Here is a 27,626-nt window from a genome sequence, read left to right on the forward strand (position 1 = left end):
AACGGAGTAGGGTTTATCTCCTTAATTGCAAATTTGCAGACCATAGGAAAATGATAAACCTCCGGCAAATGATTTCCGCTTAGGGTTTTTCAGATTCTCATCCAAAAGCCGTCTTCGATCTTTGTTTCGCTCACTGATCCACAATGTCCAAAAACGAGGATGTTCGATTTACATCTTCTTCTCTCAAAATCCCTCTCTCACCCCCTTCCTTCTTTTCCCAAACCCTAGGCTCCCATCTCACAGAAGCCACAAAGTCAGTGATTCATCTCGTTAACTCGTTCAGAAATTTTCGGAAACCCCTCAATTTTCTCGCCAGACCATCCCCGCTTCTCTGCTCGGCGTCGCTGTCATTGTCTCAGCCCGCCGAGTCGACTCAGTTGGAGGTCGCGGCAACTCAGCCGAAGGGCCAGACCGTTGCTCGCCACCCGAGGGAAGATGAAGAGAGGGTGTTGATTAGTGAGGTTCTGGTTCGGAACAAGGACGGCGAAGAGCTGGAGAGGAAGGACCTCGAAGCGGAGGCCGTGGCGGCGCTGAAGGCGTGTCGCCCTAACTCGGCGCTCACGGTGCGTGAGGTTCAGGAGGACGTGCATAGAATTATTGATAGCGGCCTTTTTTGGTCGTGTATGCCAGTCGCGGTCGATACTCGCGATGGGATTCGATTGGTTTTTCAGGTATGTTTGGAAGACATTGTGTTTTTGATGGAATTTTAGTCAGTTGAATCGTTTAAATTTTGAGGTTCTGACAAATTTGAAAGAATGCGAACAGAATTTGAAAGCATTGACTTTTTTTTTTAAAATTTTCTTTTGTTAGTTTTGCTGAAAATTTAAATGAGTATTGGTTTTGGGTATGTTGGGCTGATATTGTGTCTTTGGTTAATTAATGGATGGCTTTAAATTTTTCTGTCGTGACAAACTTAGAAGAATTCAATACAATTGGCCAGTTTATTACATTTCCTTGGCTAATTTTGCTGAGAGTTTGAGTTTTGGTTTGGGTATGTTTGGTTGGCATTGAATTTTGATGGCATATGGTTTAGGCCTTGCGGTTCTGACAAATTTGGGACAATTCGGGTCTGAATTCAACATGATTGGCTATTTATTAAATTTGTTTTGTAAAACGTGAATAATTCAAATATTTTAGAAATGGCTACTTTAATTTGCATTATTAGTGGGTAGTTTTGCTTTTCTCTAAGTGGTATTTTAGATATGTGAATTTTTAGGTGTTTATCAAAAATAAAAAAATAAAAAAATGGACTCATTATGAACTGCATTGCCTTGTGGTTCTGACAAATTTGGGACAATTCGGGTCTGAATTCAAAATGATTGGCTATTTATTAATTTGGTTTTGTAAAATGTGAATAATTCGAATATTTTAGAAATGGCTATTTTAATTTGCATTATTAGTGGGTAGTTTTGCTTTTCTCTCAAGTGGTATTTAGATATGTGAATTTTTAGGTGTTTATAGAATCATTATGAATTCTTATAAAAAAAAATGGACTCACTATGAACTGCATTGTGAAGATTGGATGGAAATTATATGGTTGCTGTGATGATTTTGATAATGTCGAATCAGTGGGGACATTTAATAGAAGGAAAAAGTAGAGAAGCTTAGGAATGAGTAGAAAATGTATTGGCAAGGAAATGTTTTTTTTTTTTTTTTGATAAGCAAGCACAATTCATTAAAGAGGTTAAAAAAACCCCAACGTATACAGGGCGTATACCAGGCAACAAGACCCAAAACAAGCAAAAAAACCAAAAAACAAACCGCCCCTCAACTGGAGGCCAACCACTCCAGGAAATCTAAAAGGGAGAGCGGCTCCTCTTCCATGTACAATTTAGCCCATCCCCACAAATTACATACAAAAGAATATTTAAACCTCTGAATTGCTAAGTCCCCCCCCCTAAAGGCTAATCTATTCCTTTCCTTCCACACCATCCAAAAAATGAATAACGGAATAGCATTCCAGAATTTTTTCCTTTTTTTCCCCACATAAATCCCCCCCCCCCCAACTAAAAAGAACCTCCTTTACAGTATTAGGGAACACCCACTTGACCCCAACTAAACCCAACACAAAGTCCCAAAGAACTCTAGCCACTATACAATGTATAAGTAAGTGATCCACACTTTCCGCTTCGCAAGTACACAAAAAACACCTATTCGGAAGCTGCCATCCTCTCTTTTGGAGCCTATCAAGAGTCAAGATCTTTCCCCAAGTCGCTTCCCACGCAAAGAACATGATTTTAGTTGGAACCCTTCCCATCCAAATCTTATTTTTTGGAAAATTGACATCCAAAGACCTGTCCAACCAGCTGTACGCATCCTTCACTCTAAACTGCCCATTTCCCCCTCCCTTCCACAAGACCGTGTCATCCTCCCAAGTTATCCTGATGCCTCTTAACGTTTGTAGCAGCTCACCCACCAACTCCACCTCCCAATCATTAAAATCCCTTATAAAACACAAATTCCAACCTCCTTCCCCAGCATTCTGGTCCCACAGATCTCCAACCTTCACAATTCTGTTGGCTGCCAAGTTGTAGAGATGCGGGAATCTTTGTGATAGCGCTGCATCCCCGCACCACACATTAGTCCAGAAACTGATTTTATTCCCCTTTCCCACTTTGAACCCCATTTTATCCCAGCACCAACCAGCTTCCTTTAAAATCTCCTTCCACACCCCCACACCACACGCACCCACAGCCTTTTTGGTCCTCCAACCATACTCCTCCTGACCATACTTAGCCACCAGCATTTGCTTCCAAAGAGCCTCCTTAACCGAAGCGAATCTCCAAGTCCACTTGCCAAGAAGCGCTTTGTTCATGATAGTAAGCTTCCTAATTCCCAACCCCCCATTCTTCTTGTCCCCACACACTACATCCCATTTAACCATATGAGCTTTCCTCTCCATGGATCCCCCCCCATAAGAAATTTCTTTGTAGTCTTTCTAACCTTTTTGCCACAGAAATGGGCATGCGAAAAAGCGACATCTGATACACTGGCATGCTACCCATTGAGCTTTTAATTAGGGTTATTCTCCCACCTTTTGATATATATTGGCTCTTCCAAAGAGCAAGTCTCCTTCTCATTTTCTCTTCAACCCCATCCCACCCATAAACAGCCTTGTTGGGCACCCCTAGAGGCAGCCCCAAATACACGGACGGAAGCTGCCCCACCTTGCACCCTAACTCCACAGCCAGCTCCTCTACCCTCTGCACCTCCCCTACGGGTATAATCTCGCTTTTAGCCAAATTAATTCTTAATCCGGACGCGGCTTCAAACCAAAACAAAATCCAATTTAGATTCGTTAAGTATTCCTTTTTTGCCTCACAAAAGACAATAGTGTCATCAGCGAAAAGCAGATGAGCAATGTGGACAGCCCGCCCTCTATTACACTGAATTTTGCACCTTGAGATGAATCCCCCCTCCATAGCCCTTCTAATAAGGATGCTTAAAACTTCCATCCCCATAACAAAAAGGTAAGGGGACAGTGGGTCCCCTTGCCTCAACCCTTTGGCACTCGAAAAGAAACCAGCTGGCGATCCATTCACCATAACTGAAAATTTGGCTGTGGATATACACCACCACATCCACCTCAACCACTTAGCACCAAATCCCATTTTTTCCATGACTTTCAGGAGGGAATGCCAATTAATGCTATCATAGGCCTTCTCTATGTCTAGCTTGCAGATAACCCCCTTGTCCCCCTTCTTTTTCCAGTTGTCGATCACTTCATTTGCTATTAGAGACGCATCAAGAATCTGCCTTCCTGTAACAAACGCGTTCTGATCTTGGGATACGACTTTATCTATAACTTTCTTAAGCCTGTTGGCCAGCACCTTTGCCAGCAGCTTATAAAGACCCCCCAATAGGCTGATGAGCCTGAAGTCTCCTAACTCCTCTGCTCCTCCTTTCTTAGGAATCAACACCAGAAAAGTATTGGCAAGGAAATGTTAGCACACGGTGAATACAAGAAAGCTTTTAGTATTCTTGTAAAGACTGCAAGAAATAAACAGTCCTCTGTATAACCAAAATTGTAGATGATTAACCATCCTGGGAATGAGAAAGGAAGGAAAAACTGCTGATGTTTCACATTTTATTGCTGATGTGGAATGCTGATCTTGTAAGGTAAGGATTAAGTTAATAAACAAATGGCTTGGGTTAATTAATATATACTAACACTCAGTGGGTTCCAGGGTTCTAGATTTGGATCCTTGATATCCTTTTATCTTTGCTATGATGTCAGGCTTTCATGAGGTTCATCAATTGTAATTAGTTAGGCTGAAAATCAATGTAATGATCCAAGTTGAGTGAGATCCCGGAAAATTAAAAAGATCTATTCCTTTTTTTTTTTTTGGTTTTTTTTTCTTATTTATATATTTGTTTTGGTGGTGTGGGGGGTGGGGTGGCAGTAGTTTGGCATGGATTTGTTTTTTTAACATTGATTTCTTGTGGCATAAGGTAGAACCAAACCAGGAGTTTCAAGGGTTGGTATGTGAAGGAGCTAATGTTCTTCCATCGAAGTTTCTAGAGGATGCTTTCCGTGATGGATATGGTATGTTCTGTTTATATTTATTTATGCTTATGTATATATATATATATATATATATATATATATATATATATATCACATTATTTACCTTTTTGGCTCACATATTTCCAAATGTGCTCATGTGAAACCTCCATTGTCTTTTAATTTTGGTGTCAAGTGTTGCAGGAAAAGTGGTTAATATTAGGCGATTGGATGACGTGATAACTTCCATTAATGATTGGTACAATGAAAGGGGCCTTTTTGGCATGGTTAGTGCTTCATCTAGGATATCATATTTGCAATTGTTTATTTGTATACTAGTCATAGTTTGTCATGATTTGGACTGTAACCTGTTCATGTTAATGGACAATTATTTTTAATCATTGACAGGTTTCAGGTGTTGAAATTCTTTCTGGGGGTATTATTAGATTAAAAGTTTCAGAAGCTGAAGTCAATGATATTTCCGTGCGTTTCCTTGATAGGAAGACGTAAGAACTTCTTTGAGTTGATCTTTATTACACAATGCACATGTGTGTGTGTATATATATAGACACACTTACACTTGTATGTCTTATTTGATGAACTTGTATGTTTAGATTTCATGAGTAATATTATATTCCCAACTCTTTATCTTCAGTGGTGAGCCAACCATAGGGAAGACAAAGCCTGAAACAATACTTCGACAACTTACAACTAAAAAGGGACAGGTATTCACATGGACCTTAGTCTTTTTTATGTAAACAGATGATATTTCTAGTAAATAAATATTGAGGTAAAGTGTCTATTTAAGAAGAAGCTGAAAGTGTGTTTTTAAGAAGAATCTAAAGTGAGGGTGACACTCATTAATGAGCGAGTCTCCACCATAGCTGCATTTTTAACCTTCCATTGCCTTACTGGTATATTTTCTTTCCTTTATCAATATGATCAATTTTCAGGGAAAAATGATTTTCTTTGGTTTTCTTGTCATCCATTAGTATAATATTATCATTGAAAAGGTGTCTTCTAGTGGATATGATTGTCGCTTTATTGGTTTGGAATCTCTTCATCTCTTTTATTAATTCGTCGAGACACTCACAAATTTGTGAGCGATTGAATTCTACTTATTGATCATTTAAAGTAAAATAAGAATTAAGAGTATTTTTTTCCTAGTAACCTAGGTAATAACTACCGATTCATTTGTCTTTTGTATAAAAACAATTAGCATGTGCTGAACTGAAACAGGTAATATCCAAGTACCTAGAAAGTGTACGAGGATGACCAAAACATCAAGTAAAAGAAAAGACTGTCTCCCCACAAGCCTTAGGCTTAGGATACTAGTTCTAAGATTTTTGAGAGAGAGTTTTCCATTACACAAATTTACTCAATTATTTAATCCTAGATGTATCTGGGTGGATAGAGTTCCAACCAAAGTCGCTTTCTTCGCTTGGGAGGCGACGTGGGGGAAGGTGCTTACTCTTGATAGGTTTCAGAAAAGAGGGTTACAACTCTCAAATTGCTGTTTTTTGTGTGGTTGTGAAGAAGAAAATGTAAATCATATTCTTATACACTGTATAGTGGTTAGAGTCCTGCAGGATATTGTTCTTGGGTTAGTAGATGTTAAGTGAGTCTTTTCAGAAACTGTAAAGGAGGTCTTAATTAGCTGGAGGGGCTCTTTTGTGGGGAAGAAAAGGAAAAAGGTTTGGAAATCTATCCCGTTATGTATTTTTTGGACTGTTTGGAAGGAGAGAAATAAATTAGCCTTTAGGGGGTGTGTTGAATATCCAGAAACTCAAGAATTTTTTTGTTTGTAATTAATGGAGTTGGGCTAGATTGTTTATAGGTGAGGAGTCTCTCCCCCTTATAGGCTTTTTGGAGTGGTTAACATCCACTTAAGGGGTGGTGAGTCTCTCTTGGTTTTTTGTTTTAGAGGCCTTAGCCGCCTTGTATACCACCTGTATGCTGTGTGGCTTTTTGCCTCTTCTTTAATGAATTTTTGGTTTACTTATATATAAAAAAAAACTATTTAATCCTAGATGGTATAAGCTTGGCTCTCTACCATATACCATTTCACTAGTGGGGAGTTTCAAACTCTGGAAATCTGATTCATTGCTAAAAGGCATTATCTCTAAGCTACACACATTTAGGGGAGTTGGGGGGGATAATATTAACACTAACACCACTAGTAATTTGGTTTGAGTTCATTTCTTCTCATTCAGCTTCACAATCTCATGACTGCTATACCAGTTTCCAATGGTGTGAACATGACATAATGTGTATATTGATTTGAACTTTTAGGCATTTTTGTTTGCTGTGGTAAATGGACCACATGGAGCGTTTCCATGGATGTGTCTGTATATGTTATAAAGATGTCCTATTTCTATTTGGCATTAGGTGCTTTTTTTATTATATTTATTCTTATTTGTCTATCAAAAGATATGTATTTTTGTCAGGAAGTAACCTTGAACATAGAATGTCAATAATGTAGGAGGGTGGTTTTTTTAGATTATACTAGTAGGCCAACAAGTGGGTGACACTTATAATGGCACAAGGCAATGGTTAAATGACACCTTCTAGGTGTGATATGCAATGTTAAATGTGAATAAGCTCTGTCTATCAAAAAGTGCCATGAAAACTATGAACAAGCATCCGGTGCAAATTTTGCAAGAAGGCTCCTTGAAAGTGAGGCTCACTTGGTACAATGTGGAAAATTTGATCAATAACCACCTTATCCTTAATGCACACTGATGCTTAATGCTTGCTTGGGTTCATGATAGGGTTCAAAGGGTTCTATGGTATCTTAGGAATTCTTTTTTTGCATTCTTTTTTTCTTTTGGATAAGCAAGTAGAGGAAATATATTAAAATCTATGTTACATGGGTTCAAGTACAATTGTTGGATATGAGTACTTGTCTAGGAGTCTGATCCCTCGGATTCCAAAACCTTATGATATGGGGACTAGGCTAAAAAAGAATCTAATAATGGGTGCAAGTATGGGGATTGCAACATATAATATACTTAGATTAGCATCAAGCAGGAAGTTCTCTAAGATAACTACAAGGTTAGAAACCATACTCATATATATATATAATATTAAGATTCTTACTTTGATATTTTTGTTATTTTATTTCCAATAAAATATAATACTATGGGAAATTCTAATATTAATCATTGTTGGTGGTACTTGTATTGTCTATCGTTCTATTTAGGTATAAATTTGAATAAGATTATTGCTAGGTAAAGTAAATGCCTTTGTAATTGTTATATATTCTGCTACAGTGGTATGTTGTGTATAGAAAACATAAGATTTTATAATTTTTTTTTGATAGGTAAACAAAGCAAATATATAAAAAACATAAGATTTTATAATCAAACTATACTCCCAAAATTGCAGGATTATTATTTTGATTATTTTATTTTATCGTTTAATAAACTAAGGTGATGTATTCTTTTATTTTTTTATTATCTCATTTTAAGGTTGGGACTATATTTTATTATTTTAAAATTGATAAAAGGTGATACAATTTGAATTGCACCACATTTTTAGTCCAAATATATTTCTTAAAATCTTATTATTTTAAAATTAATAAAACATTACATGATTTCAATTAGAAACTTATGTTATAAGTCTATGCTTCTTGCTAAGACTTAATTACATGTGAAATTATAAAAATTATAAGTATTTTTTTAGAGGAAAATAAATGAGATTAAAAAAATCTAATAAAAGGGGATGCACCCTATATGTATAGAGGGGGTATTCATGAGGTACCACAAAGTTAAAGAAAACTGCCAACAAAAGGAACTGCAGAAAGAAACACCCATCCCCAACTTAAGCGATCAAAAACATTTAATTGTGAATAGTTTGCCAACTCCATTATTTATCAAAAAAAAAAAAAGTTTGCCAACCCCATTGACACCCTTGACCACTTCATAAGGCACTTGATGAAGATTTCTTTCAATTCTTGATCTGATAGCTCTTCCTCTTTGAAGGTTTTTTTTATAGGATTCCTCTTTGAAGGTTTTACATTGTGCTCTTTCCAAATTCTCAAAAACAAACAAAAGGGAGTTCAATGCCAAACTTTCTTTTTCCCCTTATTCATGTCTTGAACTTTCCATTCAATAAGGAGCTCCTTTATCAACTGTGAGAAAACCCAATGAATTTTGAAGATTGCCGATAAAAAACTAATAAAAAAACCTCATAGCAGCCTGGTTTTATTGCAGTGAATAAGAATGTGGTTTGTTGATTCATCAATAGACTTGCATTGAATACATCTATTCACCATTGATCACCCGCTTCTTGCCAAAATGTTGAGGGTCAAAATCTTTCTCCATATTTCTTCTCAAGAAAAAAAGATGCTCTTAAGGGAGGTTAAGTGCCCCACGTCTCTTAAAATGTAAATAAAAATAGCTACAACCATCAATGTCATTCTATTTCCAATGCAAGTTTATTTTTTCCCCTATGAAAATTGACTTGCTCCTTTATCCCTAAATAATCTCTCATATGGTTAATAAGATCATTTTTTTTTGATAAAAAAGAGAGCATGATATATTTAAAGTGCCAAAAGGACACAACAAAGTATACAAGACACATACAAATAGTGCCTAAAAGCACTAAAAACAAGAGGGAACACAAAGAAACAACACTCTCTCTGAACAAGAACCTAACCACTCTACAAAATCTGTCTCTATGTACATCTTTACCCTAGTAAACAAATTGCTAAGAAAGGAATTCTTCAAAAAATTGATCTGAATGCCCCTTATTATCAAACGACTTGTGATTTCTTTCCTTCCAAGCAGTCCAAAAAAATACATAAGGGAGCTGTTCTCCAAACCTTCTTATGCCTTTTGTCAATAAAGAAATCGTGCCACCCTAATGGAGCCTCCTTAATGGTAGCAGTTTGCACCCAATGAATACTGAACAGATCAAACATCAACTGCTTGTGAAACCTGGCTTCTAATAAACTCCTTTGTTATCTCTTCTTCTTCAAACTTTTTTGTTCTTTGCCATTGTTTAAAAAAATACTGAAAACCAGTCAAGTTTATTTGTGGAAACCCATTAATTTTATTTGTTAAAATAATCTTGGAAAAAAGAGAGAAGAAAGCGCATATATGAAAAAAAAAGAAGGAAAAAAAATCATTTGAGAAAAAAGAATTAAAAAAGAATTTGCCCTTTTCAGTGTGAAATGAGCAGATCTGACAAGGCTTCTGCACTTGCACCAATATTATTTCGTGTCTTCACAACTGTGTCAGGTTAGTTTGATAGTCCATCTATTACGTATTAAAAGGCACTAATAAAAAGGGAGGTGAGGCTCAAGTACATGGGAGGTATACAAAGTTGCTAAGAGAAAAGAAATGGAAGGCTATATGTTGACTTCCATTGTCAATAAAGTCCAACCTAGAGAGATCAAACCTCAGAGGGATCTGAGACCAATCCCAAAAAGTTCTTAAGAAAAAACTGTTTGGCAACAAACTCGAACACTTCTTTTCTCTAAAAGTTCTACCATTACACTCTTCAGTTTGGAGCGATTCTCCACACCTTTCTACGAATCTTTGCCATCGAGGTCTATGTCATCTTGGGAGCAAGTCTCTACATTGTTTGGAAGGATTCAATGAAAAGAAAAGGTCTCAAAGCAAGTGAGCCTTGTTGTTGATGATGAGAATATGGTTATTTAACTCCTCTCCGTCCTTGCACAAAACAACATCTATTTAAGGAACGCATACCCCTCACATGAGCTTATCGATTTTTTCTTTGGGATCGTGCCGGTTTTCTTTGTTGACATGTTACAATGTCAAGGCCTTGGTTGAAGCTTGGTTGGCTTGAAGATTTTAGCTTTGCCGTTAGGAAGAGTCATGTTGTGATGTATGAAATTTCATTCTTAATTAGTTCATAGGTTAGCTAGGAATCTTTCGGGAACGAAGATCAATCCTTTCTATAAATAGGCATACTCTTATCAAAGAGAAGAGACTTTTGAAACTCTATTAAATTTATTGGAGAAAGTGCTTTAGAACCTTTATGGATAAAGTTCTAAAGAATTTCTAAGTTAGAGCTATTCTAAAATAGAAGAAGGTAGTCAATTGAAAAACAATGTAGACTCTTTTTGACTTCTTAAACCTAAAATGTTCAGAGACTTGCAAGATGTTCGAAGGCGTTTTGTCACCCTTGAAATTTAGAGATTTGAAAGACATTTTCTAGAGCTCTTTGTGACACTTAAAAGGAAAGACTTTCAAGACTTAAAAAAGAAAATAAAAATCCGGTTAGCCCTTCATGAAACAAATTGAGGTAGTTATAGATGTAAAAGATAATCCAGAGTGCTTCTTGTGACCTTCTCGCTATGCAGCTATTGCCTCCCACAAGTATCGGATTGCTCTTCCCCTAAGCTAATCATTCTCTTACCATCTTCCCACATCATTATTATAGGATTATGTCACCATTGCATTGTTAGACTATCATCCTGAGATGCAACTTAGCATTGACTGCTTGGATATGCTTCTCCTTTGAAAGGACCCTAAAACAGATTCAACCACCATTTGGTATTTCCTCTGCATAATATAGGTGTTGTAAGCTTTTCTACTTCCAAGGATTGAGCTATTCTGACACAATAATGATTTTCATTTCAATCTAAATTGGCATAGCAGTGTCATGGAGAGCATGTTATTTATGAATTTGAAAAAAACTTAAATCAAGCATCTCAATATTATTGTGGAGTTGTACGTCAATTAAATAAGAAAGGATTAATAGTTTTCAAACTTGAATTTCATTGTACCTTTCTTTTCTTTTATTTATTCATTTATTTTTAATTGTTGGTGTACATGGAACTATGAATACATACTAGATGAGGGCTGGTGAGATTTTTTGTATCTGCTCTTCTTTTTGTTCTTGCCTTTTGGCACCTCTTGTATACCCCCACATGCTTTGGGTCGGCCTTCAGATGCCCTTTTCTTTCTTTATATATATCATTTTTCTGTGCGTTTACTTATAAAAAAAATGAATACAGACACTATTCCTCATCATTGCATGGAACCATTTTCATCCAAGTTAGTCCATGGCAAGTCAAAAGGATGATTTAGTTAGAAAACGGATATTCTTAGTATTGCTATTTGTGATTTTATTAGATTCAAAAAATTCAATGGTTGAAGTCCAGATGTATTACCCTAATTTCAGCTTTGTTTGCCATGTAGGTGTCGGCATGTTGATTTACTGAGTTTTACTTCAATTTGCATTGGTCTTTTCCCTATTTTCCTTATAGTGACTCATTGCCTTCTAGCTGAACATATTTCATCTCATTTGTATTCAATAAGGACTTAATTTGGGATTTCTTTGACACTAATACCTACTTCTCCATTGTGATAGTGTACTGAAGTATTTTCTTATACTTTTTTAACAACTTTACTTATTGCCTTAAAATATTATTTTTTCTTTGGTCTTTGGATAACATTGTATTATCTCTGATTCCAGGCTTAGTACAATAGTTTTTAGCTACATCCTTTGACTAATGAGGATTTTTCTATTTAATTACTTTCTGTGTAGGTGTATAGTTTGATCCAAGGAAAAAGAGATGCGGAGACTGTGTTAACAATGGGAATAATGGAAGATGTTTCTATTATTCACCAATCTGTAGGAGGTAAGATGGGTGTTATTTGTTTTATTTTATTTTTTTAAAATGTTGTGCATATGAAAAATCCTTTGTAGATTTTTAAGAATTTTATGAACTGGAAGTGCCATCTAATTTAGAGTTGGAACTGTAGGTGTAGAACATAATGAGAGAAAAGTTTCTAGTCAACACTAGGCAGCTCCCTGTGTTTATAACTGTTAGTATGTCATTCTACTTGCATGATGAACTATTGACAAATTTATATGCATAAATAATTGGAGATGCTTCTATGCATGTGGGAATGGTTTTGTCTGGGTGTGTGCATATGTTGGTGCCCTTGAGGCCTGGCTTATGTGGCAAGGTGTTGGGATGGGGATGTGGGGGTTTTCTGGTTTGATTCCCAGGAAAAAGGGGTGGTACCTATAAAACAATATACATGTTGGAATGGTTATGTCTGTGCATGTACATATGTTGGTGCCCTTGATGGTTCAAGTGGAAAGGGGTTGGGATGGGGATGGGGATGTGGTGGATTCTAGCCTGTAGGTTCAAATTCCCTGGGGGAAAAAGGCTACTTATAAAAAAATTGTGTAAATACATTGGTGTCTTTAAAGTTAAAAATTTCTTTTCTTTTGTTGTTCTGAAATGCAAAACTTTTGTTGCAACATTGCAGATCGTGATAAGATTGATTTGGTGATGAATGTTGTTGAGCGTGTAAGTGGAGGTTTTTCTGCTGGTGGAGGAATTTCAAGAGGGTAAGTGATGTTATCATGGTGGCCAGCTAACAATACCATGTCACTAGATTTATGTGTATATTGAATTTTAATATTTATATCATTTAAGTTGTATTTATGAAAAAAAATTGTAATTGGTGATACTTTTCCTTTGTAGGATCACAACTAGTCGGCCACTATCAGGATTAATTGGAAGGTAAGTTACAGACTACAGTACCTAGGTGACATCTTTTGTGGTTCTATATACTGCATCCTTTGTCTGCATCTCACAAATGAGCTGATATGCATTGTTGTTGGCAATTGGTATCACAATTCATCAAGGTGCCTTCTCATTCTTGTGACACTTGTTGAGTTGTTAGTTTTTATGTGCATTTTTAGTTTACACAAGCTTGAATACATTGGGATTTCAGGTGATATCTTGGACTATTTCTCTGAGTACCCTTTTTTTCCTTATCTTTTCTCATTTTTTTTTTGAAGGGAAAAAGGAAAATATTCTTAGATGAAATTGATTTGATATTCATTGAAGAGGTTTGGTTGGTCTGAAGGATTTTAACTGGGATTGGATTGATATCTAGAAAGATGTGAATTTTCTTCCAGTTTTAATTATTTATTTTATTTCATTTCATTTGATACTGGACTTTTAGATTTCTTCTTCATACATGACTGTTTTATACTATCTTATGAGAAATTAGTGAAATTCAATAGTTCAGTTTAGTCATAGCATCTAAGAGACTCATGGGCAGGTGGCCTTTACTGGATATGAAGTAGTCTAGGCAAGAAATTCCCTTCCATACATTGCCTTGATAAATTCTTAGGATATATCACCACAAATTGTTGAAACATTTACAAAAGAAAACCATGTAGTCTGGAGATTCATGAACCCTACATTTTTTAGTTCTAAGTGCTAACCCAGAAATGCCAAGTTATTATATCCCTAGAAATAAAGCATGGAAAAAATATGCTACTAAAGTAAAATAGGATTTTATTAGTTAAGATAGAAACAAATTAAGAAAAGGATTCTAATAGTTTAAACCAAAACTAGTAGTTTAATTTTAATGTCTTTTTTTACTTGTAGGAATAGTGGATCAAATTTCAGAAGATAAATTTGTATAAATAGTTGTTGATCATCATGTATAGCTGTATATTGTATCACTTATTAAAGGAGTTTATATGGTGGAAAATCAGATTACTAGATGATTTTGAATGATCCGATACTCCATTGCGTTGAATTGTTTAAAATGGTGTTTTGGCCAAGTGGTCTAGAATAGTTTATCCATGTTGATTGTTCACATACATTTTTTTTTTATAGGTAAGTAGAGCTTGTATTAGAAGTGCCTAGAAATGGCGAAAACAATACACACGAAGTATACAATCAGAACGCCAAAAAAACTAGGTGAAGAAGACAAAAAACCTTTCCCCTAGCTGTATATAGCCATTTTATAAAGTCAATCATAGACAAAGTATGATCCTCTATAAACACCCTAACCCAATTTACAAGAGTATACAAAAAGGAATGTTTTAAAGCTTGGTTTGACCGTTCGATATCATTGAATGCTCTTTCATTTCTTTCCTTCGATAAGGTCCACATTAAGCATATAGGGACAGCCCTCCAAGCCTTCTCCCTCCTCTTACCCACAAAGGCACCATGCCAACCAAACAAATTCCTTTTAATTGAAGAATGCAAAACCCACTGCACACCAAAAAGGGAGAAAATCAAACTCCAAAGCATTGTAGCCTTTTTACAAAACAAGATTAAATGATCACTAGTTTCCTCTTTCTCTTTACACAAGTAGCACCTATGCGACATATTCCATCCCCTCTTTTTGAGCTGGTCGATGGTTGAAATTCTATTCCAAGAAGCTTCCCAAGCAAAAAAGCTCACCTTCATAGGAGCCCAAGACCTCCAAATAAGACCCCAAGTAAAAGGGTCACTATAGGCCCTCGTGAAGGAGCGGTAGAGGGATCTAATAGAGAAAATGCCATCCTTAGTTTCTTTCCAACTCAAAGCATCCTCCACTTCTCTTGTCACTACCAAAGGGTGCAATTTTCGGAACAAACCCTTCACCTCTTCCAATTCCCAATCATTAAAATGCCTTGAGAAGTGAGGATTCCAACAACCTGACTCCCCACTCCCCTCCCAAGCATTTGACACCCACTCATCTTTGTTAACTGCCAATTGGTATATGGTTAGGGAATGCTTCTTTCAATGTTTGGTCTTTACAGCACAAGTCCTTCCAAAACTTGACCTTTCTCTCATTCCTAACAATAAAGCGAGATCTGCAACGAATACCTTCCCATTCTTTTCTAATGGCTTTCCACACCCCCACACCGTAGCCTCCCCTTGCTACTCTCAAACACCACCCTCCTTCCTCTAACCCAAATTTGTTGATGATGACTTGTTTCCAAAAGGACTCCCTCTCTACCGCAAATCTCCAACTCCACTTCCCAAGTAAGGCTTTGTTTAGAGCCACAAGTCTACAAATTCCTAAACCTTCCTCCTTCTTATCAGTACAAACCAAGCTCCAATTCAACTAGTGCGCCTTTTTTTCTAAGGCACTACTGCCCCACAAAAAGTCCATTTGAATCTTTTTAAGTCTTGCACACACATTCCATGGAATAACAAAGAAAGATAGGAAGTAAATTGGAAGACTTGATAAAATACTTTTTATCAAGGTGAGCCTCCCCCCTTAGAGAGATATTGCCTTTTCCACAAAGACAATCTTTTCCTGAATCTCTCCTCCATTGCATCCCACACCCTAGAAGATTTGAAGGAGGCACCTAAAGGAAGTCCTAGATAAAAAGTAGGGAGCTTCCCAACTCTATACCCCATCATTGAAACAACATCTTCCAAAGACTCAATCCTTCCTATGGGGATAACCTCACTTTTATCTCTATTCACTTTTAAACTGGAGATCTCCTTGAACCACAAAAACACCCAACTCAAGTATCTCAGATTTTCACTATTGGCATTGCAAAAAATTAGTGTGTCGTCGGCAAACAAGAGATGGAGCAAATCCCTTCTTTCCCCACTGCTTCTTCTCATCTTAAACCCTTCAACGAAGCCCCCATAATTGGCTCTAGATAGTAGCTGACTGAGAGCCTCCATGACCAAAATGAAAAGATAGGGAGATAGTGGGTTGCCTTGTCTCAAGCCCTTAGTGTTTCAAAAGAAGCCGAAAGGGGTTTCATTGATTAAGACTAAGAAGCTAGCGGTGGAGATGCACCACTTGATCCAGCTAATCCACTTTTCTCCAAACCCCATATTAGACATGACAACAAAAAGGCAGTCCCAGTTGACATGGTCAAACGCCTTTTCAATGTCTAATTTTAGGAAGAGGCTAGAGACGTTGGCCTTTAACTTAGAATCCACAACCTCATTTGTGATCAGGGTAGCATCCAAAATCTGTCTACCCCGAATAAAGACATGCTGGTTAGTTGAAACCTACACCTCCACAGTTGACTTCAACCTGTTTGCCAGGACTTTGGTGCGAAGCTTGTACAGTCCCCCAACCAGATTGATCGATCTGAAGTCTTTCAACTCTTCCGCACCCTTTTTTTTTTCTTCGTGGAATTAGAACTACGAAAGTGGAGTTTAAATTCCTTTGGAACGTGCCAAGGTGGAATAAATCTTCGAAGAGAGCCATAATCTTAGCTTTAGTAAAATCCTAGCAAAAGTGCCAGAACACCACGGTGAAGTTGTCTGGGCCTTGCGCTTTGTCACCAGAAAGGCTGGAAAGGGCTTCAAACACCTTTTCTACCGAAAATGGCTCTTCTAAGCTTTTGGACCTTTCTTCTCCCAACACTCTAAATTGAAGACTCCCAAGACACGACCTCTAGTCCCCATTTTTAGTTAGTAAAGTCTGATAAGCCTTGCACACCCCAACCTTGATCTCTTCTTCGTCAATCAATGTAACCCCATTAATTTTCACCTTGGATAATAAATTCCTTCTCGCCCTGGCATTGGCCATCTTATGAAAAAATCTGGTGTTTTTGTCGCCCTCCTTTAACAAGATTTCCCCATATTTCTATCTCCATGAAGCTTCTTCCAATAAAGCCCATTTCTTATACTCCTCTAAAGCCTCTTTTCTAGCCTTTGCCTCCTCAATAGAAAGGGGATTAACTCTCTCCTTGGAATCCCAGAATTGAACTCGAGAAAAGGCTTCTAATTTCCTGAAGGGGACATTGCCAAAACTTCTTTATTTTAGATTTTGAGATCCTTTTTTAGAGCCTTCAACTTCTCAGCAAGGCAATGACTACTACTCCCAACAACTGGATACTTAGTCCACTTCTTCCTTACTAGCTCTTTCTGCTAACATCCACATATTCTCAAAACGGAAAGGGGTCTTGCCCTTTTTTTAACCCCTCCACCCTTTAGAGTGATGGGAAGTGATCAGAGGCAATTATGGGAAGAGTGCATTGGAAGATACTTGGAAAGTGGTCCTTTCACTCATCAAATACTAAAAAGTGATCCAACCTTGATGCAACTTGAGAGTTAGAGCCACCACACCACGTGAACTAGAAAGGGGTAAAGCCTTTAGTCTCAGTTCCTCGATGACTTCGAAGAGCCTTCTTATCTCTGCTGTCAAATTGAACTCATTCCTCTTTTCCCCTGGAAATCTAATAGAGTTGAAATCTCCCCTTACACACCAGGGATCGTCCCACAGACCTTTAATTGCACCCAACTCATCCGAAAAGTCTTTTTTTTTTTTTTTTCCCCTTGAGAGGACTAGACCATAGACACCAGTGAATGCCCAAGCAAACCATCTTCCACATTCTTAAAACGACCCGAGATGGTGAAAGCTCCGCACTCCAGCTCCAGAAGATCCAAAACTCTATTATCTTAAAAGATCAAGATGCCTCCGGACGCTCCCTTAGCATCAACTGCACCCCAATCCAAAGACTTACCAACACCTAGACTTTTCACCACCTTTAACGACATCTCTTGCATCTTTGTCTTAATAAGACAAACCAAATCTGCCTTCTGGGACCTAACCACTGACTTAAGCAGTTTTCGTTTCTCCCCGTCATTGAGTCTTCTAACATTCGAAGAGAGGGTTTTGATCTTCATCAATCCACCATAATTAGCTCTCAATAGTTTTTGCCACTTCTTCTGGATGCAAGCGCAGAATCTCCATGACTAACCGAACAATCCAACCTCTTAAGCTCTTTTTCAAAGCGAGAAACAAGCACTGATTTCTTCTTCCTCCCTTTACAAGGGATCCCGCTACCAGCCTTTTTCCACAACTTACTCAGCAACAAGCAGATTTCTTTATCACAACCCGTAATCGACATTCCCAAAAAACTGCTAAACTCTTTGAACCTGGAGAGCTCCTTGTCGGAAGGCAAGCCCTAATCAAGAGAAACATTTTTGGGGAAGACGACCTCTGAGCTGTATGGCAAAACCATAGGCAGAGGCCCCTTCACAGCTTCAGCCCCTTTCTCCAATGTGTCAGGAAAAGCCATCTCCGGGGAATCACCCCTTACCTTCACAAGAACACTCCCTCTGCAGTCCCTGCCAACAACATCAAAACCCGAAGCCTAGAAAGGAGAAGAAGAAGAAGGCCCTTCCTCCCAAGAAGTACAGGATGAAGAGAGTGTACCTTGGAATCTGAGGACTTCTTCTAGAAGGACATCGTCAACCGAAGGCTTCAAAGCTGCCATCGAAACCATTAGAGTTGATGTGCAAGGATTGGGGCCTTCAAAGGAGGCTAACACAGTCGATGAGTTGCTAGGGCACCGATCTGGAGGAAAATTACAAGGGAGAGGAGGAGAAAAGGATCCAAAGACAAACTCCCCCCCTCTCCTTAAAGGGCAGTCCTGACCCAAATCTAATTGGGCTTTAAATAAAGGAGGACTTTTAAGTTTAACATCTTTCTTTGGGCTCAACAAAGCCTGGCCCAACATTGAAGACCTCCCTCCACTAAGCTCCAACCCGTCACCTGCAGGGGGCAGAAGATCTCTGTACCAACAACTGCTCCCATCACATCAGGGATGGTGCCTTCTTCCCCTTTTGCAGAGATCAGCGGGTCATCCAATGACACCAGGCTAGCCCCCTTCATAGAAAGAACTTTAGCTACTCTTTGAGGGGCGCGTGACCCATCCACGCCCTCATTCCCTCCCCCCCTTCCTCTGCTACGCTGCAAGGGGTGCACCTCGCTCTTCCATGGAGGAGTCTCCCACCACAGCTGGATCGAGTAACTGATGGAACCAACCACCACCTGCAGGGAACTGGGAAAGTTCCACCCTCTGACTTTGATGAGAATCCTAGCCCACTGCAACAACCTGCATTCCGACGTATCCTCGTCAACAACCACAAGCTTCCCCTAAACTTTTGAACAAACTTTTCCCCCAAAGATGCAAAGGAAGACCCAAAATTCTAACCCACACCTCGCGAAACTCCTTGTCCTCAATGAGACACCCAACAGAGAGGTTCCACCAATCAAAAAACAACTTCACCCCTGTATGAAGCACCCACTCAGCTTCGCCAACATCTTCAAACTCGAAGAGGATAAGGGGTCTTCCCAACAGAGCCAAGTGAAGATTTCCTTTCAACCTCCAAAAGGACTGAGCCCAGGACTTAAGAGAGACGAGGTCAGGGGGTGGGTCAGAGAGTCCCCCCTATCTCCTCACCAAGCTCCTATTCAGAACTTCCTCATTACTGTCAATCACTTCCTTTTCGATTTCCAACCACACTGCATTACGAAGTTTAGCAGAGCTAGAAGTCTTCGCCTCTACCATGGAGTACTCTTTCCCACCAAGGGGTTTAGGCTCCTCTCCCCTTTGGGCGAAGGAAAAACCTAAATTTCTCAACTTTCTAGCCAAGAGTTTCCATCCCCCAACCACACCCCTTCCTTCGGGAAACACCAAGGAGAATCTCTTGCCTTTCACATCCCAAGTTGTGCAAAACAGAAAACGTCCTACCTTGTTACTATGCAACTCCAATTGGTACCTTCTGCCCCCCTCCACCCAAGATTTTCTGAAATGCTCCCCTATCTTGAGACTGTTGCAGGTCTCAACCCCTTCCAATAGGAAGGCCAAACCTTTACCACTGAAGCGGACCCAAGAAGAGAAGTTTGGGCTTCTTTCGCAGACTCTCCCACTCACTTTCCCTTTGACCTCTCCGATAGAAATCTCAAAGGTCTTTGAATCCACACCGAACCAGCACTTGCCTCCAGGAGAAACCACCGCCATTCAAATCCAGTTTTTAAATTGGCAAACAAAACAGACTCAATGCCTCCTCGTTTGACATTATGGATAATTTTAAAATGATTTTTCACATACATTACCGCCATTACTAGTTGAATTGGTTGCCAATAGAAAGTATGACTGGTTATGATTTATTTATTTTTGATAGGCAAAAGAAAAAAAACCAAAAATTTGTATAGCACCAATCAAAGAAAGAGGGATGCGCCCCCCAGTGCGCATGAACTATATAAAGGGTTTCATAAAATGACAAAAATTGAAACATTCAATGAATTCACCATAGACTGACAACCAACACTGAAACAAATTTTAGATGGAAGATTGAGGACTGAATAAGTGCATCTCTCAACAATTGAACTAAACACTCCAGACCATCAAAGATCCAATGGTTCTGCTCTTGTCAAATGATTCAAAACAAACACTAAGGGACAATCCTTCACATTGTTCTTCTTCTGCCTAACAAAACTTCTGTGCTACCCCAAAATCACTTTTCTCACCAACCAAGACAACACCTGAGGGAAATTGAATGGCGAGAATAACAATTGTCATAAGCTCCTTTCTGTGCCATAATGAATTAAGTGTATGATTGGAAAAATTGATTTGTTGGGAAAATTCAGTGTGGTTTTTATCTTTGAGAACTATAACAACGACAAGGTTCAACGTAATTGTAAAGAGTGGGGTAGTAGGCCATTTGGAGGTTAAAGAAGGTGGCTTGGGCTCTATCATAGGTAAGGGTGCGTATGGTGGAGAAAGTAGGCAGTTAGGCCATGTGTTGAGTTGGGGTGAGGTTAGGGACAAAAGGATATGATGGTTGCAAAAGGTGAACCAACATTGTTGCAGTGTAGTGTATGCATTATGTGTACTTTGTGCGCTCTTTTGTTATATTTTTAATAAATTTGATTTTTGCCTATACAAAAACATTGTCGTAGTGTAGGGACCCAAAGTCCCATCCATAGGTCAACTCCCCATTTAGCAAGCTTTTTTGCAGCACACGCCCATTGCATGTAGGTAACAAGCTGTTGGAGGGTTCTTGTAGGGCTTGAAAAGGAAAAGATAAGGTCCATGAGGTGTGTGGACCTCCTGAGTTGTAAACCATTTTAACCTATTATATACAAAAAATCCCTCAAATAGACTCTCCAACAAAAAAAATCCCTAGACTAGTGCTTCTCAAACTTATTTTTATTTTATATTTTTTACCATTGTGTTTCAAATGGAGGATGGTTGAGTAGTGTGTAGGCTAAGGAACAAAAGGAGGAATGTTTGAGGAGGGTTCATGTTTGATTAGCTACTTGGTGAGGCAATATGGCTTACCAAGATGATGGTCAATATGTGATCTAAGAGAATGATCAACCACCTTGGGACTGAGACACTACCTAGACTCCTACGGGAGACAACAAATCTTTTGGGCCTTCTAATATTAATAGGTTGATTGTTTTGCTCTTGTATGTTCCAAAAGGGAAAAAAACTTTTAGAGTTGTTTCCTAGATCTGAAAGAGAGTATATATCAAAACTTGATTTATTAGACCTAAAAGTGGTTAGTAGTTCTAGTAAGTTGACTATGGTTTTGAGTTTAAGCTTAGCAATATTCATCAACTACGGTTTTGAACTTAAAATTAAAATCATAGTTGCTTACTATGGTTTTGGACTTATTTTAACTACCAATTTTTAGACTTTTTATTTTTATAAGGTTTGGTTTGGTTTTATTTTATTTTATTTAATTCTAAATTATTTTTATTTTTATTATATATGAAAGCATTTTAGTTTATTTTTTTATTAAAACAAATATTAATGTATATTTTATATGTATTAAAATTATGTATACAAGACTAATATATAGGTGGTTACTAAATTTATGTGATTATTTTTTTTAATTGTTAATAAACGAGATTAAATAATTTGTTTTGTATATGCTATGATATTTACTTGATATATATATATATATATATATATATATATATATATATATATATATATATTTTAAAGTTAAGTGTGATTTATTAGACCTAAAAGTGGTTAGTAGTTCTAGTAAGTTGACTATGGTTTTGAGTTTAAGCTTAGCAATATTCATCAACTACTGTTTTGAACTTAAAATTAAAATTGTAGTTGCTTACTATGGTTTTGGACTTATTTTAACTACCAATTTTTAGACTTTTTATTTTTATAAGGTTTTGTTTTATTTTATTTTATTTTATTTAATTCTAAATTATTTTTATTTATATTATATTTGAAAGCATTTTAGTTTATTTTTTTTATTAAAACAAATATTAATGTATATTTTATATGTATTAAAATTATGTATACAAGACTAATATATAGGTGGTTACTAAATTTATGTGATTATTTTTTATAATTGTTAATAAACGAGATTAAATAATTTTTTTTGTATATGCTATGATATTTACTTGATATATATATATATATATATATATATATATATATATATATATATATATATTTTAAAGTTAAGTGTGATTTCCAAACTTTTTAGTTTTTTACGTGGTTTTGCATTTTATTTTCAAAAAGTTTTGGTATTTTTTATTTTATATAAAAATATTTTGGTTTATTTTTGTTAAAAAAGTTTGGCATTATAAATTTATTGCATTAATTATTTATTTTTCATATTTTATAATGTAAGTAGTATATAGTATCCAATATATACATGCTCAATTTAAATTTAAATTTAAATTTAAACTTTATAATATTTTAATTTCAATATGTGATAATAAAAAAATAAACAATTTATGTACAATGTGAAAGGAAACATTAAAAAGAAAGTGTGGTCCTCAATGTGTGTCACATGATAGAGCTTTCCTCTTTCTCTGTGGATGCCTTCAATACATAGTCATTTTTGTCAAATCCATATGTGCCATCCGGAGTCTCCATATGTGTAAGCTGAGCTATATGTAATCTACAATAGAAAGCCTTCCTCCTACATATTAATCTCACATACATAATTTTAATAATTATAAAATAAACATTAATATATGATCAATACTGTGAAGTAGAGGGAATGATTGTTTCAGAAGTTTGAGAATATTGATTACTTTAGAATGTTGTAATTTTTTGTTAATTTTTTATTTTTCTTTTGGAGATATCATCTGGTATTACACTAGATTGTTGCTCATATTTCCTTGAACTCCGGTTGTAGCTTTGCATATTCCCATAGAAATGTTTTCGGACGAAACCAAAAGCTCAATGTATCATTAGAAAGGGGGCAAGTTGACTCAATATTTCGCATAAATTACACAGACCCATGGATTGAAGGAGATGATAAGCGGACATCTAGATCAATCATGATTCAGGTAATATAAGGTGTTCTTGTCTCTAACTACTATAATATTTGTCATGGCGGGAAGCTGATTAATAGCTTCGACTGCTTTTTTGGCTTAGAATTCAAGAACCCCTGGAATTCTTGTTCATGGAGGCCAACCTGCCAACAGTAGCTTGACCATTGGCCGTGTTACTGCTGGGATTGAATTCAGTCGACCATTCAGGCCAAATTGGAGCGGAACAGTAGGACTCATTTTTCAGGTAGTTTAAGAGTTTTTAACATACTAAGATTCTTTAGTTCCCCATTGACTTGCTTGTTGGCAAGGTGCAACTGGTAAGGCTCTTGGGATTTCTGAAAGAGTGATGTGGATCTTTGTAATAATGTGATTAAACAATGCTTGCAAGAGGGATTATCTCACTTATTATGACTTCTGAACTGGGTTTGCCCCTTTAAGGCACTTTTTCATATATACTTTATTTGCTTATAAAGAACATATGGTTGTTTATTTTTACCCATGTTGGAGTACATACCTTTATGGAATTGTTTGGCCCGTGCTCCAACAAATAACATAGCAATATATTTACCTGCTGTTCTGTTAAACAATTTTTGCATTTTTTTCTCCTGTTTTTAGGAAGTTAATTGTGAAAAAGGTTGAACTTTAGATTGTAAGTTTTAGTCTATTGTCTTTGTTGTGTCATAGTTTCTGTATCTTGTCCATTTCATTTTGTTGACTCCCAATTTTGCAGCATGCTGGTGCTCATGATGAACACGGGAAACCTATTATTAAGGATTTTTACAGCAGCCCTCTTACTGCAAGGTATACATCTCTAAAGGTTGATATAGGATTGATTGCCAAGTGTAATTTGGTTGTTAATATTGTAGTTGTGGTACATTATACTTGCTTCTGATTTTGCATTTTTAATTTTCTGGTCCTACTGTGCAGTGGCAATACCCATGATGATGCATTACTTGCTAAATTTGAGAGTGTTTATACTGGTTCTGGTGACCATGGGTCTTCAATGGTTAGTTTTTTATCATCTGTTTGCAGATTTATTATTTGATGTTCTACGGCCTCTTACTTATGCCTGTTGTCTGCAGTTTGTGTTCAATATGGAACAGGGATTACCTGTTTTGCCTGAGTGGCTGTTTTTTAATAGAGTAAATGCTCGTGCTAGAAAGGGTGTAGAAATTGGGCCTGCTTGCCTTCTTTTGAGGTATGCTTCCCTGTTTGGAATTTTTTTTTAAGAAGGAAATAATCTATCATCACATCTTCATGGGGCAATAACAGGACAATCAACATAATTGTGGTCTTGTTTGGGATAGCTTCTTATTTTTGGTTTAGATTCTAGCTAAAGCTGAAGCTAAAGCAATGATTTTAAACGACAATCTTGGTACTATAGATGTTCATTAAACATAAAAGAGCTTCCTTTATAAGTCATTAAAGGGCTTCCATGTGATGTAATATGATCTTTGCTTCTCTTTAAGTCTTTTTAATCATGAGCTCTTATAATAAAGTTATCCAAATGGATACAAAAACTGGTATTGAGCTTAAATTAGAACCTATAGCTTTCAAAAAGCCAATCCAAACAGGGCTTATATGTTTGTTTATGAGTTTGCTGCTTTTGTTGTTATTCACAATAAAGTGAAGTGGTGTTTTTATTGCCATGTAGTTTGTCTGGTGGTCATGTGGTGGGCAATTTCTCTCCTCATGAAGCATTTGCCATTGGTGGAACAAACAGTGTGAGAGGTTATGAAGAAGGTGCTGTGGGCTCAGGTCGCTCTCATGTGGTTGGTAGTGGAGAAATTTCTTTCCCCTTGGTAAGAATGTAATTATTTGATTTCACTGATCTCAGTGTTTGGAACATAATGAGGGTTTATTTTATGTCCATGATGATGTCACTCTAGTTGTGCACATGAAGTGAATGAAGCTTCCAAGAATACAAGACAGACATAACAAACTCCTGATACAGGGTTTAAAAACAGGTGGATATGTATCATATATGTAGAACTAGAGCAAAACTTGAGTCATTGTTGGGTTAAGGAAAGCAAGATAGAAAGTAAAATGATGGAACAATAACAATTCTAATTAGAAATATAAGCAGTGGTTTCTTATAAAAATTCTACAATGTCTAAGGGAAGCTTTTGCAATCATATGATGAGGCACCATCTATAAGAAGTGATATTATTCATATTGAAGGCCTTAAGAGGGTAAGTGGTACAGACTACCAAACCAAAAAAGAAAAAAGAGGAAAAAAGAAAATAAAAGAGAAGAGAATAAGTGGTGCATCAAAGGGTGTTGATAGAATGGTGCAGATGGTCAAATACTGAGGATGTAGCTCCAAATGGAGTAGAAAGGAAGAAAATGATGTGTTGTTGGACCCTCCCTTTTCTTTCTTAAATAAATGAAACACATCTACTCATTGTTTCCTTGTGATTTATGTATTTTGCAGTATGGGCCATTAGGAGGGGCTCTTTTTGCTGACTATGGAACCGATCTTGGATCAGGCCCAACCGTGCCTGGTAGGTTCTATTTATTTGGAAAATTTACTTTCCTAACTTTATTTTTCTATTTCTTTCCCTCTTTTTTCTTTGGATGTTCATTAAAGATGATGAAATAAGTTGCCAGTGGGACAATTTCAAAAAAAGCCATAGAACCTAAGTGCATTTTGTGCTCCCATGTTTTCATCTTGAAGTTTGATAATCACTACTCTGTCATATTGTTAAAATGAATGTATTTATGATAATAGTGTTCCTAATAGGATTGTCCTATAGGGATTGGCAATCCTGTCCTTTCATGTATCTAAGTTGTAGAGCCGATAAGCCTACAAGAGTCACCGTTGAGCTGGACAACCCTGCTGTCCATTGCTGGACAACCTGTTGGCATGATGACTTTTTGATACTTAAGTGATCTCTAATGTTGAACATTATTGCCAGCTAATTTTAGACCACCTCCAGTCACCAGATCAATGCTTTTGGATCCTTAAAACATTTTAAAGACCATCTTGGTTAGACAGCTCCATTGCTTAAATGGTCAATTCAACCAATTGAGCATTCAAGTAGTTACTTTTGTACTTATGCAATCCATTTTCTGCTTAATGTTTGAGAATTCTAACTTAATGTTCTTTATTTATTTTTCTTTGTTTCAGGCGATCCTGCAGGGGCCAGGCTAAAGCCTGGAAGTGGATATGGATATGGATTTGGAATTCGACTGGACTCTCCTTTAGGGCCTCTGAGACTTGAATATGCATTTAATGACCAGCAGGCACAGAGGTTTCACTTTGGGGTTGGTCACCGAAACTAAGGTCCTAGGCTTGATGCTGTCCTTGTTATAGATGCTATTTGTTATTCTTCTTCTGCACAATCAATTTCTTATTTTTGGTGTACAGACCCCAACTGGCATCAAACAGTTTTACTTGTATTGCTTATGATTTTGAGGTTCTCTGGAGTTTAGCTCCATAATAAGGAAAAAAAAAAAAGAAGAGACATATGAGGTTCTATCCAAGTACGGCTATTTACTACACTCAATACTGTACAAGTTCACCAGCATGGAGTAGGCTTACCAACACACTTTATAAAATAGCAATAATCATATTCTACTTTACAACATCTGCATAATGGATTTTTTTGTATTTTTCCTAGAAACCCTGTTGCATGTGTGTAGGAGGTTTGGAGGATGCGATTGATATTCCAATCCAAACCTAACGTCTGGTCTACTCTTCATCCCAGTGCTTAAGCTAGCGATACTTGAATTTTGAAGACTTGAGCTTGAATCTTCTCCCAGGAGGATGCAGGTATATGCACCACTGGCTTGAAAAAAGAGAGTGGTATCCTAGTACAGTTGTGAAAAATCTTTAAACAATTGCTCTTTTAGTGATCTTTGGTTCAAGCCCAATGTAGGACACTTATCTCCAGTTGCTGTTGGTGTGTCAGATATGTGTCAACATCATTCACATCTCTGTTCATGTCTAGCCAATTCTTTTGGATAGCTACAAAAGGATCTACCATTATTTACTTTTGGAAAATGTTTCGATGAACAAATACCTCATTTTCTTTTCTGCCAGACATAATTTAACAAGTTGTTACCTTTTCCTCTGCTTTATTTTCTCAATTCTTCTTTTCCAAATCCATACTTGGGGGAACTGTGATTGAATTTGACATGCTTTTGTGTCCACAGATTGTATGACAATGCTGTCTAGGGGGTCTCCAATAGCTGCTATTGAACCTTCTTTATAAAACTTCCAACAATTGTACTGGTGGGGTTGCTGGTAGTACCAAGAAAATTTGACAGATTTAACTAGATTTCCTTGGGGTTTTGTGGGGGCTGTGGATAGG

The 27,626-nt window shown here is 37.0% G+C and overlaps 1 protein-coding gene across 1 annotated transcript; it reads left to right on the forward strand.

Annotated features, from left to right (window-relative positions):
- On the forward strand, positions 1–26,900 carry LOC117916184 (outer envelope protein 80, chloroplastic). The gene is made up of 16 exons (XM_034832085.1): positions 1–671; positions 4,453–4,546; positions 4,709–4,791; positions 4,913–5,010; positions 5,160–5,229; positions 12,026–12,119; positions 12,760–12,841; positions 12,978–13,016; positions 23,172–23,325; positions 23,414–23,554; positions 24,041–24,111; positions 24,238–24,316; positions 24,393–24,508; positions 24,965–25,112; positions 25,745–25,814; positions 26,441–26,900. Exons 1-16 carry the CDS (start codon positions 144–146, stop codon positions 26,593–26,595), a joined length of 2,022 nt encoding a protein of 673 aa, XP_034687976.1. The 5' UTR covers positions 1–143; the 3' UTR covers positions 26,596–26,900.
- The last annotated feature ends 726 nt before the right edge of the window (positions 26,901–27,626 follow it).

This window comes from Vitis riparia, chromosome 6, assembly GCF_004353265.1.
Source record: "Vitis riparia cultivar Riparia Gloire de Montpellier isolate 1030 chromosome 6, EGFV_Vit.rip_1.0, whole genome shotgun sequence".
In the NCBI taxonomy this organism is placed as follows: Eukaryota; Viridiplantae; Streptophyta; class Magnoliopsida; order Vitales; family Vitaceae; genus Vitis; species Vitis riparia.

Bases quoted from the DNA above. Each gene is read 5' to 3' on its own strand.
- LOC117916184 (XM_034832085.1), top strand. From the start codon at position 144: ATGTCCAAAAACGAGGATGTTCGATTTACATCTTCTTCTCTCAAAATC. The intron at 4,792-4,912 runs GTTAGTGCTTCA...AATCATTGACAG, and splicing joins AAAGGGGCCTTTTTGGCATG to GTTTCAGGTGTTGAAATTCT. The intron at 24,112-24,237 runs GTATACATCTCT...CCTACTGTGCAG, and splicing joins AGCAGCCCTCTTACTGCAAG to TGGCAATACCCATGATGATG.